This window comes from Giraffa tippelskirchi, chromosome 10 (assembly GCF_054371585.1).
Source record: "Giraffa tippelskirchi isolate mGirTip1 chromosome 10, T2T-mGirTip1v1.2.pri, whole genome shotgun sequence".
NCBI lineage: Eukaryota > Metazoa > Chordata > Mammalia > Artiodactyla > Giraffidae > Giraffa > Giraffa tippelskirchi.
In genome coordinates, this window is record NC_137284.1 from 150,172,421 (window position 1) to 150,192,983 (window position 20,563).

At 38.5% G+C, this 20,563-nt stretch overlaps 3 protein-coding genes across 4 annotated transcripts in view; all 3 read left to right on the top strand.

Moving 5' to 3' along the window:
- OR2A7 (olfactory receptor family 2 subfamily A member 7) overlaps nucleotides 1-20,563 on the top strand; it is a 343,842-nt gene that overhangs the window by 200,927 nt on the left and 122,352 nt on the right. The gene's annotated exons all lie outside the window — the stretch shown is intronic.
- The window catches only part of LOC145523730 (olfactory receptor 2A12-like), a 231,101-nt gene that overhangs the window by 200,927 nt on the left and 9,611 nt on the right, over nucleotides 1-20,563 (top strand). The gene's annotated exons all lie outside the window — the stretch shown is intronic.
- LOC145523946 (olfactory receptor 2A2-like) lies at nucleotides 6,410-7,339 on the top strand. Its single transcript, XM_081535190.1, has one exon. It carries the CDS (start codon nucleotides 6,410-6,412, stop codon nucleotides 7,337-7,339), a length of 930 nt encoding a protein of 309 aa, XP_081391316.1.

The window sequence follows — 20,563 nt, forward strand, 5'->3', positions numbered from 1 at the left end:
TGATCCAACCATCTCATCCTCTGTCTCCTCCTTCTCCTTTTGCCCTCAATTTTTCCCAGCATTACGGTCTTTTTCAATGAGTCACCTCTTCACATTAGGTGGCCAAAGTATAGGAATTTAAAAATCCTAAGTAGGATTTTGCAGTAGAGATGTTGCCATCTCCACTTTATGTAATATAGGAATAGTCTTTCATTGTAGCAAAAATCAGTGTCACAAACTTAATATCATTTAGACAGAACCCCCCCAAAGGCAATCACATTGACGGAAATGAAGAAACTGTAATTTTGTCTCTGTTTCATTTCCCGGTAATCAGATCCTAACTATGAACTTTTCTGACAAAATAGAAGCCGTGTCTTGGTCAATTGAAAGTGGCAAATAGAAGATACTTACTATATGCATTTTTTGAATTAAAAATGAAAATTATCCATTTAACAAACATTTCCTGAGCCTGTTTCATCTAGACTTATATTAGTTATTATGAGATATAAAGAGGTACAAGACATATTCAGTTCAGTTCAGTCGCTCAGTTGTCTCGGACTCTTTACAACTCCATGGACTACAGCACACCAGGCTTCCCTGTCCATCATCAACTCCCAGAGCTTGCCCAAACTCATATCCATCGAGTGATGCCATCCAACTATCTCATCCTCTGTCGTCCCCTTCTCCTCCTGCCCCCAATCCTTGCCAGCATCAGGGACTTTTCCAGTGACTCAATTCTTCACATAAGGTGGCCAAAGTACTGGAGCTTCACCTTCAATATCAGTTCTTCCAATGAATATTCAGGACTGATTTCCTTTAGGATGGACTGGTTGGATCTCCTTGCTGTCCAAGGGACTCTCAAGAGTCTTCTCCAACACCACAATTCAAAAGCGTCAATTCTTTGGTGCTCGGCTTTCTTTATGGTCCAACTCTCACATCCATACATGACTACTGGAAAACCATAGCTTTGACTAGACGGACCTTTGTTGCAAAGTAATGTCTCTGCTTTTAAATTTGCTATCTAGGTTGGTCATAACTTTCCTTCCAAGGAGTAAGCGTCTTTTAATTTCATGGCTGCAGTCACCAACTGCAGTAATTTTGGAGCCCAAGAAAATAAAGTCTGTCAGTGTTTCCCCATCTATTTGCCATGATGTGATGGGATGGATGCCACGATCTTAGTTTTTTGAATGTTGAGTTTTAAGCCAACTCTTTTATTCTTCTCTTTCACTTTCATCAAGAGGCTCTTTAGTTCTTCTTCACTTTCTGCCGTAAGGGTGGTATCATCTGCGTATCTGAGGTTATTGATATTTTTCCCAGCAATCTTGATTCCAGCTTGTTCTTCTTTCAGTCTGGCATTTGATGTGATGTACTCTGCATATAAGTTAAATAAGCAGGGTGACAATATACAACTTTGACATACTCCTTTTCCTATTTGGAACCAATCTGTTGTTCCATGTCCAGTTCTAACTGTTGCTTCTTGACCTGCATACAGATTTCTCAAGAGGCAGGTCAGGTGGTCTGGTATTCCCATCTCTTTCAGAATTTTCCACAGTGTTGTGATCCACACAGTCAAAGGCTTTGGCATAGTTAATAAAGCAGATGTTTTTCTGGAACTGTCTTGCTTTTTCGATGATCCAGCGGATGTTGGCAATTTGATCTTTGGTTCCTCTGCCTTTTCTAAATCCAGCTTGATCATCTGGAAGTTCACGGTTCACGTACTGTTGAAGCCTAGCTTGGAGAATTTTCAGCATTGCTTTACTAGTATGTGAGATGAGTGCAGTTGTGTGCTAGTTGTTTGAATTCTTTGGCATTGCCTTTCTTTGGGAGTGGAATAAAAACTGATCTTTTCCAGTCCTGTGGCAATTGCTGAGTTTTCCAAATTCACTGGCATATTGAGTGCAGCACTTTCACAGAATCATCTTTTAGGAATTGAAATAGCTCAACTGGAATTCCATCACCTCCACTAGCTTTGTTCATAGTGATGCTTCCTAAGGCCCACTTGACTTTGCATTCCAGGATGTCTGGCTCTAGGTGAGTGATCACATCATTATGGTTATCTGGGTCAAGAAGATCATTTTTGGATAGTTCTTCTGTGTATTCTTGCCACCTCTTCTTAATATCTCCTGCTTCTGTTAGGCCCATACTATTTCTGTCCTTTATTGTGCCCATCTTTGCATGAAATGTTCCCCTGGTATCTCTAATTTTCTTGAAGAGATCTCTATACAAGATGTACAAGACTTATCCATAAACCATTATTTGATGAAAGTGAATCTCAGTTCAAATAAGTGACATTTTGTACAAATCTCTTTGGATCTTTGAGTTTATCTTGAGGATTACCATATATTCATAGTGAGGATATAACTCCTTTAACTTTTACTGTTGACAAAGCCTACACATATAACGGGTGCCTGAGGAGTCTCCTCATATGAATCTACTCTAATCCCAATACTAGAATATACCCCTTTTATATGTTGTCTGAATACTAGCCTTACAATGGGGATAGAGACTGAATGACTAAATTCATCCTATATGCATAAGCATTAAAAAAAAAATGCATGACCTAAAATAATATCTACCATCGTAAGAGACAACTCATAATTACTGGGAGGGAATATATTGTCTACTCTATTGCACCTTTAGTGTAAGCCATGTGTGATAAAATGCCATTATATTCATGCAACATTTTAATATGGTATGGTATTAATTATATTAAAGTAATGTTAACTCCAAAAATAATGTTGATTCCAAAATCACTGTGAATGGTGACTGCAGCCATAAAATCAGAAGACAATTACCTCTTGGCAGGAAAGCGATGACAAACCTAGACAGTGTGTTGAAAAGCAGAGACATTACTCTGCTGACAAAGCTGTATAGTCAGTCTGTGGTCTTCCCAATGGTCACGTACTGTTGTGAGAGCTGCACTGTAAAGAAAGCAGACCGCCAAAGAATTGATGCCTTCGAACTGCGGTGCTGGAGAAGACTCCTGAAAGTCCCCTTAAGACAGCAAGGAGATCAAACCAGTCAATCTTAAGGGAGATCAACCCTAAATATTCACTGGAAAGACTGATGCTGAGGGTGAAGTTCCAGTATTTTGGTCATCTGATGTGAACAGATGACTCGTTGGAAAAGTCCTGGATGCTGGGAAAGATTGAGGGCAGAAGGAGAAGAGGGCATCAGAGAATAAGATGACTGAACAGCATCACTGATAAAATGAACATGAACTTGGGCAAACTCTGGGAGATGGTGAGGGACAGGGAGGCCTGGCGTGCTGCAGTCCATGGGTTTGCAAAGAGTCAGACATGACTGAGTGACTGAACAACAACAACTTGTAATTATTTAACTTGTATAAGCAAAAACCTTTCTTTCTTTTACTGTAATGAATCAAATAATTACAGCTGGCATCACATACGAGAAACAGGAATCTCTCTCAAGTCAGAAACTGGAATTGAGAAGAAAACACTAGGTTAGACACAACATGAGAAATCTGTGTTTCTTGTTCTTAATAATGTAGATGTAAAGCTATCCAGGAGGGAAGTGTGAAGAGTGGTATCAGGGTGATTTCTTTCATGTGGAACCTGGAGAGTAAAACACAAATGAAAGTATTATAATGTATGAACTTAATTAGGAGATAAAATATTAAAATATTTTTATTCAAGGAAACAGTATTCAGCCATTCAAAGTATGCTTCAGAGAAATATTTTAACATGGAAAATCATTCCTGATGTTTATAAATGAAAGAAATACGTAAACTAACAACACTGATACATACATATATATATATATGTAGATGTACAGTAAAACGTGTAACTATATATACAGAACATTAACAATGATCATCTATGGTTGTATGTTTTAGAGTACTACCTCTTTAGCTTTTTAAATATGGTTTCACAATGTTTTCCTAAGAAGCTTTTGAAACAATGTCAAAAATTCATGCAAGGTAGGTACGACATTATTCACACAAGAACCATACTCTTAAAATGTTCAAAAGTCTGTGGTTTTCTGAATAGAAATAAAAGCAAGAAAATAGTATAAACTTTGTCATTAACAGGCTGCTAGTTACAAATATAGGACTTCCCAGGTAGTGCTAGTGGTAAAGAACCAGCTTGCCAATGCAGGAAACATAAGAGGCTCAGGTTGCATACCTGGGTGGGGAAGATCCCCTGGAGCAGGGCATGGCAACCCAATATTCTTGCCTGGAGAATCACACAGACAGGGGAACCTGGCAGGCTACAGTCCATAGGATCACAGAGCTGGACATGACTAAAGTGACTTGGCACGCATGCAGTTACAAATGTATATATTAACTAAAAAAAAGTACTGAACAATATCAAGACCATTTTCTTCAAAACTGTTATTCAATTTAGTGAAGTTGATTTGAGACCATAAAGGAAGACAGGTAAGATATATTTTCAAAGTAATTAAAAGAATCAGTTATTCTCTGTAACAATTTATGCACATTCCCGAATTAAATGCTGACTCTTTTCAACGAGGACATAAAAAATCTGGCAAATATCATGATAAAAGTATAAATTATTAAAATTCAGACACTGTTTTACATGATTTTTTTTACTAAAAGTAATCAGATCTTTTTGGAGAAATGACTGTGTCCATGGCTGAAGTGGAAAATGTAATAAAAAAAGCTTGAACTATCTTATCAGAAGTAAGAATGTACTCAAAAATTATGGGAACATATTGAAATAACAAAGCAGTGAGCTTTGAGGTTCATATCTAGAACAGTTAAGAATGTAATGATAAATAAATAATTGTAATCCCTTGATTAAAAAAATTCATGAGCCCTATTGAAAGATAGATAAAACAGAGAGAGAGAAGAGATGGATACAGATGCATTTGTTGTTGTTGCTCAGTCGCTCAGTCATGTCAGACTCATTGAGACCCTATGGATTGCAGCACACCAGGCTTCCCTGTCCTTCACCGTCTCCCGGAGCTTGCTCAAACTCATGTCCATTGAGTCAGTGGTGCCATCCAATCATCTCTTACACTGTCATCCCCTTCTCTTCCTGCCCTCAATCTTTCCCAGAATCAGGGTCTTTCTGATGAGTCAGCTCTTTGCATCAGGTGGCCAAAGTATTGGAGTTTCAGCTTCAGCATCAATCCTTTCAATGAACACCCAGGACTGATTTCCTTAAGGATGGACTGGTTGGATCTCCTTGCAGTCCAAGGGACTCTCAAGAGTTTTCTCAAACACCACAGTTCAAAAACATCAATTCTTCAGTGCTCAGCCTTCTTTATGGTCCAACTCTCACATCCATACATGATTACTGGAAAAACCATAGCTTTGCCTACGCAAACCTTTGTTGGCAAAGTAATGTTTCTGCTTTTTAATATGCTGTCTAGGTTTGTCGTAGCTTTTCTTCCAAGGAGAAAGCAACTCATAGAGACAGATAGATAGATACAGTACTTTTGCGTATACTAAAATTGACAACCCATAAATACAAAAGCAATGAATGAGCTCAAATGCCACATTTTGTAAACATCATTTCTAATAATTGAATCAGGCAAGTAATCAATAGATGCTCAAATTAGTTGCTGAAAGCTTTATGAGGAACAGAATCTTTACATATTAATTTTAATGGGTGTTCCACTAAATTACATTAGGAAAAAAAATGATCTTATAATGGAGATGGTTGGGATGCATCATCTTTACCAAGTGATCCAAGTTAGTGTCACCAACAATGGGACAAATTAATATCATGCACCTACTCATGGATAACCTGTTTTTCCTGAAGAGAGTGAATAATCTGAATCAAAAATGAGGAATTTTGTATCATTCAATTTGAGGAACACTCTGCTAAAGAAGTGCTCTTATTCCCTTCAAAAATATCAGTGTCATGAAACACAAAGAAAGGTTGAGTATTCCAAATGAAGGGAAACTAAAAACAGATTACACTAAATATAATATGTAACCTTGGGTTGGGTCCTAGATGGGGAGTAGGAGGACTAGAGAGAAAAAACTATAAATTAAAAGATCAGGTTGATATGAAATTGTCTGATTTTAATAATTGTATTGTGGTTAGGTTAAATAAATATCTTTTGCTCTTGGAGAAAAAAATGAGGAATTTAAGGCAAATATGCATCATGTCTCCAATGTAAACTTGGGCTCAGAAAGAAAGAATATGTTATATATAGAGAGAAAAAGAATAAAAAGGCAAACATAAAATAAATATTAAAATTCATTGAATCTGGGTTTTTGTATATGGGAGTTCTTTGTATAATTCTTAATGCTTTTCTATCTTTAAATATGTTTCATATTAAAAGTTAAAGAGGTCATCGATTTTGAGGAGTAAGTAGGACAAGGACACAACCTTTGTCTGAGCTCATTTTGAGATAAGTAACTCCAATTTCCCTTGATTCTCCAGCTCTGACTCCTCTCATCACATTTCATTCCTTGACAAGCTGTCATTAAGGAATGGGAAGTAACCAGTCATGGGTAACAGAATTCATCTTGGTAGGCTTCCATCTCAGTGAAAAGATGGAAAATCTTCTCTTCTGGATCTTCTCTCTGTTTTACATCTTCAGTCTGTTGGCAAATGGCGTGATCTTGGGACTCATCTGTCTGGACCCGAGACTGCACACCCCCATGTACTTCTTCCTGTCACATCTGGCCATCATCGACATGTCCTATGCTTCCAACAACGTCCCCAAAATGTTGGCAAACTTAGCAAACCAGCGTAGAACAATCTCCTTTGTCCCATGCATACTGCAGACTTTTTTGTATTTGGGGTTTGCTGCTACCGAGTGCCTGATTTTGATGGTGATGTCCTATGATAGGTTTGTGGCAATCTGTCATCCCCTCCAGTACACTGTCATCATGAGCTGGAGAGTGTGCAGGGTCCTGGCTGCCACTTCCTGGGCATGGGGATTTATTCTGGCTCTGGTCCATGCAGTTCTCCTCCTAAGATTGCCCCTCTGTGGGCCCTGGGAAGTAAACCACCTCTTTTGTGAAATTCTGTCTGTCCTCAAGCTGGCCTGTGTTGACACATGGATCAACCAAGTGGTCCTCCTTGCCGCTTCTGTATTTGTCTTAGTTGGGCCCCTGTGCCTAATGCTAGTCTCTTACATACGCATCCTCTGGGCCATCCTGAAGATCCAGTCAAAGGAGGGCCGCAGAAAGGCCTTCTCCACCTGCTCCTCCCACCTCTGTGTGGTTGGACTCTTCTTTGGCATAGCCATGTTGGTTTATATGGTGCCAGACTCCAATCAACGAGAAGAGGAGGAGAAAATACTGTCCCTGTTTCACAGTCTCTTCAATCCAGTGCTGAACCCTCTCATTTACAGCCTGAGGAACACTCAGGTGAAGGGTGCCTTGTCCAGAGCTCTGCAGAAGAGGTCCATGTGAGGGGTACATACAGTGTTGTTTGATAGGGGATTTTCTTTTAAAATGTGTGGTTTGCTGAAAGAAAAACTCAGAAAAATTTCCCAATGAGAAATCTGATATAAACATGGTAATTGTCCAAATTCTAGCTCAGACTATAAGGCAAAGACCCATGGAAATGAACATCTTTTGTCCCTTTATCTTTAGGGACAGCTAAATTATCAGATTATTTAGTCTTTCTTAAAAAATACTGAACTCTATCTTTTAAAGCTAGGAATATTAATGAATGAAGAGAAAATGTAAGAAAATTACATTCTTATATTTTTCTGGCTTTTGTACTTAGACATACATAATTTCTTATCACCTTCTAGTAGCTGGACACAGTACAGTAAAATTAATATCATAAGAGAAATCCTCCAAAGTAGAGTTGAAATTTCAATACAGAAAATACTGTAGTTAAATTATTCTACCTCACCAATTTTAAGGCCAATGGATGAAGCAAGAGTTTAGAGAAACTATAAATTCCTTATGGAATAATTTAGAAGTGAAGAGAAAAATTTAGAGTAAGTGTTAGTTCAACGAGAAACTATGTAAAAAATATATAAAAGTTTAGGATTTGATCAAATGAAGAAAATTCATTAGTAATGTTTAAATTATACTGGAAGTATGGGTTTTGAGTACTGCTCAAACTTTACATTTACTCTCGGATTATGATAATTTCTAATAAGGCAAGATTTAATCAGTTGTTGAAGTTCCTGAAATTTTCATCACCAATATTTTTGTAATTTTAATCAACCTGTCTGAAGATGGTTTAGTGTAGCACCAAGCAGAATGAGCCAACTATGATATAGATGACATTATTTCTCATTCATGGTGGCAAAAGTATCATGGATTTATGAAAACAGATTGAACAACTGTCTCCATGATGCTAACGGAAATTATTATGATTGGATGTTTGCATATATTGCAAAATTATCACCTAAATAAGTCTAGTAACATTCATCACTGTAGGTAGTTACAAAAATGTTTTTCTTGTGATGAAAACTTCTAAGATCTACTATCTTAGCAACTTTCAAGTATATAATATAGTATTATTAATTAAAGTCACCACTCTGTAATATGTCCCCTTGACTTATTTATTTTATAACTGGAAGTTTATCACTCTTGACCCCCTTAACTCATTTTGCCCACCCTCCACCCCCTTCCCGTGCCTCTGGGAACCATCAATCTATTCTCTGTATCAACGAGCTCAGTTTTTGTTCTAATATTTGTTTTAGGTTACACATATAAGTGAGATTATATGGTATTTGTCTTTCTCCCTGACTTATTTTACTTATCATATGCCTTCAAGGCCCTTGCATATTGTTGCCAATGGCAAAATTTCCTTCCCCCATTATATATACAATTTATTCATTGAGGGATGCTTAGATTGCTTCCACATCTTGGCTATTGTAAATAATGCTGCAATGAACATGGAGTAAATATATCTTTTTGAGTTAGTGTTTTTGTTCTTTTGGATAAATACTCAAAAGTGGAATTGCTAGATAATTTGGTAATACTATTTTTTGAGGGAGAACCCTCCATACTGTTTTTCATAGTGGCTATACCAATTTGCATTACCACCAACAGTGCGCAAAGGTTCTCTTTTCTCCCCATCCTTGTCAACACTTGTTATTTCATGGGTTTTTTTTTTTGGTAATAGATATTCTAATAGGTGTAAGATAGTATCTTATTGTGGTTTGTTTGTATTTCCCTAATGATTAGTGATATTGAACACCTTTCAATGTACCTATTGTCCATCTGTATGTCTTCTTTGGAAAAAGTATTCAGATCCTCTGCCCACTTAAAAATTAGTTTCTCTCTCTCTCTCTTTTTTTTTTTTTTTGCTATGAGTTGTATGAGTTCTTTATATATTTTGGATATTAACCTCTTGTAAGACTTCCAAATATCTTCTCTCGTTTGATAGGCTGCCTTTTCATTTTGTTGATGGTTTCCTTTGCTGTGCAGACTCTTTTCAGTTTTATTATTAAATGCATCATAATGACATTGATTATTCACTATTTTCTGACAGGTCATGAAAATTTTATTTACCTCAAGAGTTAAATTCTAGATTAAGTACAAAATTGATCATAATTAACTTACATTTTAAAAATATATAGTGCCCAAAGCATGAAATATATAATATTCAACACTGTAAGTAGATATAATAGGAGTTAAAAAAGACTACCAGCCAAAAAGGTGAAGTCCAGATTACTGCTCTAGACATTACACATAAATAAACACATAGATAGAGTTGCTTAGCCTGGTAGAAGATAATTATTTTTACAAAATTCTTTGTTGCAGGTTTTGATAATTATTTTTACAAACTGATTTGCTGCAAGTTTTTTCCATAATTATTTTATGCCTAAATTGTTCACATGCTGCCAATGTATAATTGTAATTATAATTTTAAAATAAAGAGAATCCTTAAAATATAAACTGCTACCATTTTTAGAGTTAGAAGTTCTTCAAATAAAATAGTTCTGGAGAAGATCAAAGTGTTTCAATTCAGTGCTCGCAGTGAGAATTAAAAAAACTTGGTTAACTGTTGCCCAAAGTCAGTACCTCAGATTCTAAAATGTCAGGCTATATATTTTGAATAAGTTTAAGTATATTCAGCAATACAAGCAATCCTTGTCTATAAAGTTATTCCAGCGAATCAAATGTTTATTTTCTCTGCATAATTGAAAATAGGAAAAATCATCATATGGCTGTAATATTAAACATAATGCATTTTTAGGTAAAAATATAAAGCATTTCCCCATTATATTATTTCTTTTACAGAAAGAATGAATGGAAAAAAACAGAGAATAAAATTTAATGCTCTTAAAATAAGGTAATAAAAACCAGCATCTCTAAACTATTATATGGTTCAAAATTAATTTTAGAGTATAATTTTTTAGCATAATTTTATTTTCACACTTGTTCTTAGCTATACATTTTCCCTTTCATTCCTGTAACACTGTCAAGATGTTAGAGCTATATTTTTGTTGTTCTGATGTAGCTGTGAATACTTTATTGTACATTGCATTATAGGAAAGCTATAGAACCTTTCATTACAGGAGAGGGCCAGTATAGGAGCCTTCTGGTAATTGGAAGTTATTAAGTTTCTACTAAGTCACAGTGGAGACAAGTTCTACCCTGTATCCTGACTGAAAGCTCTCATTCTCACAAAAAAGGTCATGGAAGAGGGAACACACACACACACACACACACACACACACACACACACATTTGGACACAACACTGGCGTTATACAAAACAATACAATGACCCACCAACAGTGTAAGGCTGCTTACAGAGTTTTGGATAGCAGCTTTACACTGTTGGTGGGAATGCAAACTAGTATAGCCACTATGGAGAACAGTGTGGAGATTCCTTGAAAAACTGGAAATAGAACTGCCATATGACCCAGCAATCCCACTACTGGGCATACACACCAAGGAAACCAGAATTGAAAGAGACACACGTACCCCAATGTTCATCACAGCATGGTTTATAATAGCCAGGACATGGAAGCAACCTAGATGTCCATCAGCAGACAAATGGATAAGGAAGCGGTGGTACATATACACAATGGAATATTACTCAGCCATTAAAAAGAATACATTTGAATCAGTTCTAATGAGGTGGATGAAACTGGAGCCTATTATACAGAGTGATGTAAGCCAGAAAGAAAAACACCAATATAGTATACTAACGCATATATATGGAATTTAGAAAGATGGTAATGATAACCCTATATGCGAGATAGCAAAAGAGACACAGGTGTATAGAACAGTCTTTTGGACTTTGTGGGAGAGGGCGAGGGTGGGATGATTTGGGAGAATGGCATTGAAACATGTATATTATCATATGTGAAACGAATCGCCAGTCCAGGTTCTATGCATGAGACAAGTGCTCAGTGCTGGTGCACTGGAATGACCCTGAGGGATGGGGTGGGGAGGGTGGTGGGAGGGGGGTTCAGGATGGGGAACACATGTACACCCAAGGCAGATTCATGTCAATGTATGGCAAAACCACTACAACATTGCAAAGTAATTAGCCTCCAATTAAAATAAAGAAATTTATATTAAAAAAAATTTAACTCAAAACTGGGAGAGACAGAGACTCAGAATAAAGCACTGAAAAACTACTAAAAAAATAAATAAAAAATAAAATAAAGTTTATTTTTTACTAAAAAAAATACAATGACCCAAATGTCAAAGATTCAGAGATACATCAGGTTAAAAAAGCAGACACTGCTAGATTGGAGTCAGAGAGACAAGTGAATGAATCCCATTTTCCCTATTTATTGTGTGGCTGGAGTCAGTACTTAAAATATAGGACCCTCATGGTGAAATAGGAACAATCTTATGTCATAGAAAATTAAGATCTGCCAATAAGATGCTGCATCAGCACAGAACTTAACACATAACATACACTGAGAAAATGCTGTTCTCAAGTACATAATGTCTGGAGGCCAGTGGTCAAGCCTGAAGCCTGAGAGTTGTCCCCAGTTGTGGACACGATATGAACAGAGTCGTGTGTCCAGCTGCCCAGAAGTAAGGCTCTCTCCACTTGAGCTCTGCCTCCAAATGCAGGGGTCCTGCTCTGGGGCCTCTCACAGCTGAAGAAGCAGTTGTGTTGGCAGCAGTTGTATACTTACTAGTTATCGCTATTATGCCAGATTAATATTGTTCATTTGCCTTCAGAGTCTCCAGAGATCTCTGGTTTCTTATCCCCAGCAAGGATCCTTTCATTCTTCTACTATCTGAGAAAACAATATCTTTTATGGCCACAAGACAATGGCAAGGGCTTTGAAAAATCAAGGGAATAGTATCTACTATCTGGGAAAACAATATCTTTTATGGCCGCAAGACAATGGCAAGGGCTTTGAAAAATCAAGGGAATAGTATCTTCTATCCAGGTATGGTACCTTTTTTTTCCTTAAGAATAATGTAAAGAACCTGCTAAGTGACCAGCAGCATTGACAGTTGATCCTTAAACAACATGGGCTTTTGAAAATCTGTGTATAAGTTATAGTTGGCCCTTCATACAGGTGGCTCTTCTGTATCTGTGGATTCAATCAACCACAGATTGTGTAGCACCATAGTATTTACTTTTGAACAAATTTGCATATAGTTGGGTCCATGCAGTTCAATCCCCATGCTGTTCAAGTGCTAACTGTACATGGGTAGGGAGCTCTCATTTGTCAAAAGAGGTGCTTCTTGGTCACTTTCTCTACCATTTTCTCAAATACTAATCTCAGTGCCTATGGTGTAGAACAGCAGTTCCCAACCTTGGCACCAGGGATCGGTTTCATGGAAGACGATTTTTCCACAGACAGGGTGGGGGGGATGGTTTGGGGATGATTTAAGCATGTTACATTTATTTTGCTTTCATTTATTTTACTTTATTTCAAGGGCTTCCCTTGTGGCTCAGCTGGTAAAGAATCTGGCTGCAATGCAGGAGACCTGGATTCGATCCCTGAGTTGGGAAGATCCCCTGGAGAAGGAAAAGGCTACCCACTCCAGTATTCTGGCCTGGAGAATTCCATGGACTGTATAGTCCATGGGGTTGCAAAGAGTTGGACACGACTGAGTGTCTTTCACTTTCTTATTTCTATTATTACTATATCAGCTCCACCTCAGATCGCCAGGCATTAGATCATGGAGGTCATAGAAGGTTCAATCCAGGGACAGATGACAAATATAAGTACACAAGAATCAGAGCAGGTAGTGGGCAATACAATTCAATAAAAGAAAATGACCTAGGCTTTAATTAGAAGCCCCAGTGGCTATAGAGGTAAAGAACCTGTCTGCCAATGCAGGAGACACAGGAGACATGGGTTTGATCCCTGGGTAGGGAAGATCCCCTGGAGAAGGAAATGGCAATTCACTCCAGTGTTCTTGCCTGGGAAATTCCACGGACAGAAAAGCCTGGTGGCCACAGTCCATGGGATTGGAGCCCCATGGAGGCTAGAGCCTGCCAGGCTACAGTTTAATTACCTGGTCCAGGTGGTTCATTCCCTTCTACTGGGGTTCTCTAACGTTTAACTTATTTACAATTATCTCTCATTGTTTCATCCCTGACAAGGCACAACCTGATTGGTGGTGAATCAAGCAGTGAGACAGGGTGTCAATTAATAACTGTTTATTGAGCACAGTTGTTGGATGCAGATTCCTGAGTTCAAATCCAAGCTCTGGTACTTACCAGACACTGTGTCTGGGCTGGTTATTTAAACAGTGTCTCAGTCTCAGTCTCTGTCTCAGTTCTATCACCTGTAAAATGGGAAGAATTGCACTTGCCTCATGGGGTAATCATGCAGATTGAGTTAACTTTTGTAACTGCATAGGGCATGCATAAACATAGCAGGAACTGTGTAAGTGTTTCACTGGTAAATCACATGGAATAAATAAATCTACCACAGCTTGGCATTGTCGTAGGATCAGAATCCAAGAATAGAAAACTTTCCCCTTTAATGTATCTTCCCAACCCAGGGATTGAACCCAGGTCTCCCGCACTGTGGGCAAATGCTTTACCCTCTGAGCCACCAGGGAAGCCCAGAGTTTTGATTAGTCAGTCAGAGACCTTGGAAGACTCTAAAGAGACAGTTGTTTTTTTATAGCCTTATTCTTTCATTTGGGGAAGAAATTATTCCCCCCACTTTATAGATGAAGCAATCAGGAATATTCAGGAAGTTCAAATGACTTATCAAAAGTGAAAAAAGTAAAAAAGAAACTCAATGAGAAGAGAAGAACTGGAAACTGAAGGAGTTGTCTTAAACCTGTGGTGAGACAGGCCTTTTTGGAAGAGGCAATTCACAGTCCCCTGCTGAAAGTGATTAGAATTCTGATAAAGTTTCAACAGTTTTCTAAGACACTTTGATAATCTTTCAAGATCCTTTCTGGGAATGTAGGGTTGCCCACTCAGCTGACTATCAGTTTTGGAACTTACTTACATTTTAGTCCGTTTTGAGGCTAATCAAATCATCTTTAACCAGACATTTCTTTATGGTTATTGCCTCCCTTTTTCCCTACAAAATGCTTTTACCAGCAGGGGGCATCTTTGAGTGAGGCTTATAAGGTGTCAGTCACTCAGTGCTGTCCAAATCTGCGACACCATGGACTGTAGCCCACCAGGCTCCTCTGTCCGTGGGATTCTCCAGGCAAGAATACTAGAGTGGGTTGCCATTTCCTTCTCCAGAGGATCTTCTCGACCAGGAATCAAACCTGGGCTTCCTGCATTGACAGGAGGATTCTTTACCATCTAAACCATCAGGGAAGCCCAGCAACTTCTCATTTACCAGCATATTTGAAATGAAACTGTGATGTGGGCACAAAATTATTTTATCTGAGAAGTTGTCTTTAAATATATATGTATTTCCCAACTTAATACAGCATTCCTTTCTATATTCTTAATGATTCTTACTCCTTGCTGCTGCTTCTTAATCCTAAAAGTCATGGATCCATTGAATTGGAAGAAATATTAAGGATCAACTTGGCCAAATTTTTTCATTGAAAGCATAAGCATCTTCTCAACTGCAGTCATGGAGACTCAAAGAGGTCTTTAACCAAATGCAAGTATCTTGAATAAGCCGTTATCTTTTTATATGGGCAAACTTGTTTTTTTTTTTCTATTTTCAGTGCATTTATTTATTATTTGTTTATTGTCTTTCCCTTTCCCATACAGTTTCCAGGTAAAAGCAAGTCCTCTTTGTTCTCTCTCTCTCTTCCAAAGGATAAGACAAAAGAAGACATGAGACAGCAGGAGTTCTCAAACCTGAGTTTGCACCAGAACCACTTGGAGAATTTTTAAAACTCTGATTGCTGGGCTTCACTCTGCGGCCTCTGATTCCATTAATTTAGAGTGAAGTCCAAGATTTTGCATTTCCAACAAGTCTCCAGGTGGTGAAGATGGTGCCAGTCAAGGACTAGCCCATAAGATAAGCTACCTCAAAGGAAAATCCCTCTTTGATCATCCCTGGGAACGGGGGTGGACTGAGAGAGATGTGCAATCCAAAGGCATGATGTTGGGAGACTCTCGGATGGAGGGGAATGTGCTGAGTAGATGGAGGGTTAAAAGATGTGGTGGGAGAGGGTGTCAGGAAGATTCCTGGAGGGCCTCCTCGGTGGGAAGTTCCATGTCAGGTTCTCACTCTAAGAAGCCACTTCTGATTCTCTACCATCTGGCACTTTTTGTAAGGACTGGATTGTATCAATGTAAACTGGGAAAAGAACTGGTTGAAGGTATTTTGAAACTGCCTTAGGAAAAGGTCAAGACTCCCCTCTTTTGAACTTCACAGGCAAAGTGGTGGGGAGACAGATCCACTCTTCAGTTCAGTTCAGTCGCTCAGTCGTGTCCGACTCTTTGCAACCCCATGGACTGCAGCACGCCAGGCTTCCTTGTCCATCACCAACTCCTGGAGTTTACTCAAACTCATGTCCATTGAGTCGGTGATGCCATCCCACCATCTCATCCTCTGTCATCCCCTTCTCCTCCCGGCTTCAATCTTTCCCAGCATAAGGGTCTTTTCAAATGAGTCAGCTCTTCGCATCAGATGGCCAAAGTATTGGAGTGTCAGCTTCAGCATCAGTCCTTCCAGTGAACACCCAGGACTGATCTCCTTTAGGATGGACTGGTTGGATCTCCTTGCAGGGGAAAGTATCTTCGTTGGTTCCTCATATCCAGAGTCCCCTCCCCCAGCCCCAAAGGCCTTGTTCAACAGGACAAAGGGGTAGGGAAAACGAATGCAACTTGATTATAATGTGGACTCCTTCTCCCCCTTCTAATTTCCTGCAGGTGGGATAGATCTAAGAAGGGCCAGGTTCTCTTAATCAAAATGATCCTCCCTAATGTTCTCCTATTTAAAGCTTATTTGGGGAACAGAATAAAATTAGCTTTATTTTACAAACACGTCGCTCCCCGCCCCCACCCCCAACATCTTTGTAGTTATTTTATCCAGTGTTCCCAGCCTCACCATTGTCACCACATCACACTGGGGGCCTGACAGACTAGCCGGTCAGGACTCTACCCCAGACCTGTGTCCTCAGAATGAGGACGCTGTAGTCTGGCATCTGAATTGTTAAAACTTCCCAGGTGATTATGATGTGCCCTTTAAGGGTCCAAAAAAAAAAAAAAAAACCCAAAAAAGTCCTCCCAAAACCCAGTAGCCAGTCATTGCTCTCTGAAGTCTTTAATCTGGGTAGGGAAGACTCTCCCACAACACCAGCCGGCTCCCACAACACCAGCCTGTTTAGGCAGCGGAAAAGCCGCAGGAGGTGCTGAGCTTAGGGAAAAAGAAATAAGACCGTTAGTGGGAGAGCTCTTCTGAAAAGGAGCCGCCATTACTGACCAAGGAACTTCGGTAGAAACATTCAGAATTGTACTAAAATTTGCTGCTGAAAGTCACCGGAGTCTTCAGTCCACTGTGGTCTTTGAGAAACATAACAAAACTTCAGCTTTCCCAAGTCCACCGAGTTTCCGTTCCAGCTCTGAATCTGCAGTGAGTGAGGGAGAGACTGAAGGTAAGGGCCTGAAACTTTTATCTCCAGTCTTTCTTTACTTGAGGGCATAGTTTGCGTTATTCAAAGGGCTACCCTAATTACGGCTTCTTTATAACTGGCAAACCGCTCTCGGGGCGCTTAAAGGCATCGGCGCTTGGAGGATGCCCGGAAAAGGGAATGGTGGTTATTTCACGTGACATGAGGTGTTGTTTGTTTTTTTAAGCTTTGCTAAGAGTTGTGGTTTGAATTTGTCTTGGAGGGAAATGGGATGCATTGATAGTAACTTTGGTAATTTGTACCTCTTACCTGGTGAATAGAACACAAATCTGAAATATTTGGTTAAAGTCTCTGCTTATTCAAGAATTTAAAGAAATAAATTTCACTGATTCACATTGTAAATAAACTCCACAGCCTTAACTGTAGAAGAAGCTCTTTCTTTTCTAATGCGTTTCTCTTGTGTAGCTGTTTTTGACTAGTTGACTCAGAGTCTGGATAAAATGTCTTAAAAAATGGTCTTCTATGGATAACATGTAATGCTTAAGTATTTTTCTTAATCTGTAGAAACTCTTCATCCTGGAGGTAGCTTTGTATTTTCCACTAATTATGATGGGCAGAGTTTTCCCTCCATATCTGGTATTCAGAAATTGTGTGTGTGTGTGTACATGTGTGTTTTCCTCAAAGGCTTAAATGCTTGGAAGTTTTCCCCCCTTCCCACAAAGAACATGTGGGCTTCCCTGATAGTTCAGTTGGTAAAGAACCCGCCTGCAATGTGGGAGACCTGGGTACGATCCCTGGGTTGGGAAGATCCCTGGAGAAGGGATAGTCTACCCACTCCAGTATTCTGGCCTGGAGAATTCCATGGACTGTACAGTCCATGGGGTCACAAAGAATCAAACACAGCTGAGTGACTTCCACAAAGAACGAGTGGGTTATCATACCAGAATTATTTTCAAAGTAACATCTCTATGCCTAGTAGTGACTCATTTATAAGCCAGCTGGTCCCTATTAATAAGTCTCTCATATAACTGTCTTTAAATTTGGGGCTTTTTTAATCCACATTTCTTTTCAAAACCCTGTAAATGATAGATAGCCAAAGTTCTGGTCCATCAAATCCAAATTCTAATTACAGGCATTCACGTTTCATCTTCTGGTGGCATAAGTTTCATTTCTTATGATCTTTTTCACTAGGGTGGTCTCCTCAGTGTTTAAACAGCAAGACTCTTGTTTATTCATTATCCCCTCATTCCTGTTGCTTCCCATGCCAGGTGGCCGCCACATCTTTCCTAATGACAGCTGCCTGTCATAGCTGCCACCAGCCCCATGAGTTCCACTGCGTCAGTTTAAATGCTCCCCCCGCCCGAACCACCTAAACCACCCACTTGTTTCAAGAAATGGAACATAGAAAAATACTTCTCTGTAAAATTGGCAACCCTTCTGCCTTTGAGTATCTTTAAAATGCCCCCTTGCCCCCTTGTAGCCAACCAAGGACTGCCAAATGTCCTTAAAGTCCAATTAGAAAGACTTCTCCACTTCAAAAATAAAATTCACGCCATGGTAGAATGTTTGCCAGTCAGAGACTTGTCTCGGCATTTCCTCTTTTTACTGTAAAAACTTACTCTCCTTGCTATTGTACCTCTACTGACATAAAGGTAACAGCAGATGGATTTGTGCCAAAAGTCTACGATTAAAACCCCAGGTCTCTTGCACTGCAGGCAGATTCTTTACTGTCTGAGCCACCAGGGAAGCTCACACTCTCAAAAATTGTGTCTCAGACTTAGTTTTGCCTTTGATAGCAAGCATCTAAATTCTGTCAACTTTTCAGAAGTCCTTTTGGTTCCACCCTCTCTATAGCTATCCAGCACTCAGCTTCCCCTTTCCTGTTACATACCTCACCCCACCCCACTCCCAGACTCACCCCTCCACACCCCTACTCCCCTGCAGGAATTGTGAAGTCGTGGTGAGGAACTGTAGAGAGGGGTGCTGTATCTTCTCTTGTTTTCTCCCTGTGTTTCCTCTCTATCACCTCTCTCTTTCCCCTTCCCTTATTTTCTCCCCACTTCCTTTTTCTTTTAAAATATCCATAAACCTTAAACTGAACCTAAGCATAAACACACAATGTCCTGTCAATAAATGTGTTTGAGTATGATCATACTCATCTTCAAGTGTAGTGAGAACAAAGCTAGCCACATTACCATGTTGTTTTGCATATGCGATATTTAGTCATGATATAGAACATTTAATATCCCTTATACATTATTTGGAGCAATTTCAGTAGTTCAAATACTCATGTAAATAATATTACATTTTTTAAAAACTTTAAAAATTTGTAAATATTCTTAAAAAACAATATTTCTGTCTCTTATGCTAATCAGTTGATCTGTATCTTCAGTGTTTGAATAGTAATCACAAGTGCTTGACCTATAGTGAAGTCTTACTAAATATTTTTGAATGAACACAGGTATGAAAAAATGGCTGAATGAATGAAGAAGTAATCATAATATATGTTATAAATGAGGAAAAGGACTTATTGATAGGAAAGTGTTAGGAGTTTGGGAGCAGGAATAAAAATAGAATTTGAACAGCTGTCAAGGCCAATATGGTGGTGTACATCTGCAATTCTAATTCAGTGTTTTGATGGACATTATAGTTAATGCTTATCAGTTGTGAAGGAGGCAGCTTGATGTGTATTACTTGATGTATATTACAATAAAACATCTACTGTCCTATAGAAAGCAACTTTATTCATTGAAATTACTAAGAATCCTGAGGAGAGAAAAGAGAAAATGCAAATATCAAGAATTTATTTTTAATGTAAAGTGTTATTATAATAATATCTAGAAAATATTACCTAGCTGGATTATTAATTTCAAAAATAGAAACACTCTTTCTAAAGGTTTACAACCCATGATATTACTTTGCATAATATTATACATGCAGTAGGACTGAAACAGAAGCTTTTTAAATAAAGGGTGGAGTAAATGAGATTAAAAACTCTTCCAACTCTGATTAGGGATTTATTTTCATAAGCTTTTTTGTTTGAGGTTGTATTACTTACTATAATTTTCTAAAATAATTTGCCTTTCATCGTATTTATTTATTTCATTGGAGGATAATTGCTTTACAGTGTGTTGGTTTCTGCCAAACAACAATCATTATATTTTAAATTGCAATACACTTGACATAGAACATTTTGTAAATTTAAGGTGTACAGTGTTCATTTGTTACATTTATGTTGTAATGTGATTGTCATTGTAACAATAATTAGCACCTCTGTCACAATACATAATTACCCTTATTTTATAGTGGTTGGAGTAATTAAATTCTAGTAGCTTACCAAGTTTGATTATAATACAGTGTTGTTGTCTGTATTAACTATACTGTCCATTAGGTCTCTAGGGCTGATTTACTACTCACTGTTAAATTTGTATTCTAAGCAACATTGATCCTGTCCTCTTGCCCAAATCCCCTGGTAGCCCCCATTTTACTCTCTTTTTATGAAGTCTGTCTTGTCGCAGTTCCTCATATCAGTGATACCATACTTGTCTTTCTTGGTCTGGTTTATCTTAGCATAATATGCTCACGGTCCATCCATGTTGTTGCAAATGGCAGGATGTCCTCCTTTCTCGTGGCTGCATGATATTCCATTATGTATATATACGACATCTCCTTTATCTGTTTATCTGCTGATGCTCACGCATGTTGTCTCCCCATCTTGGCTATG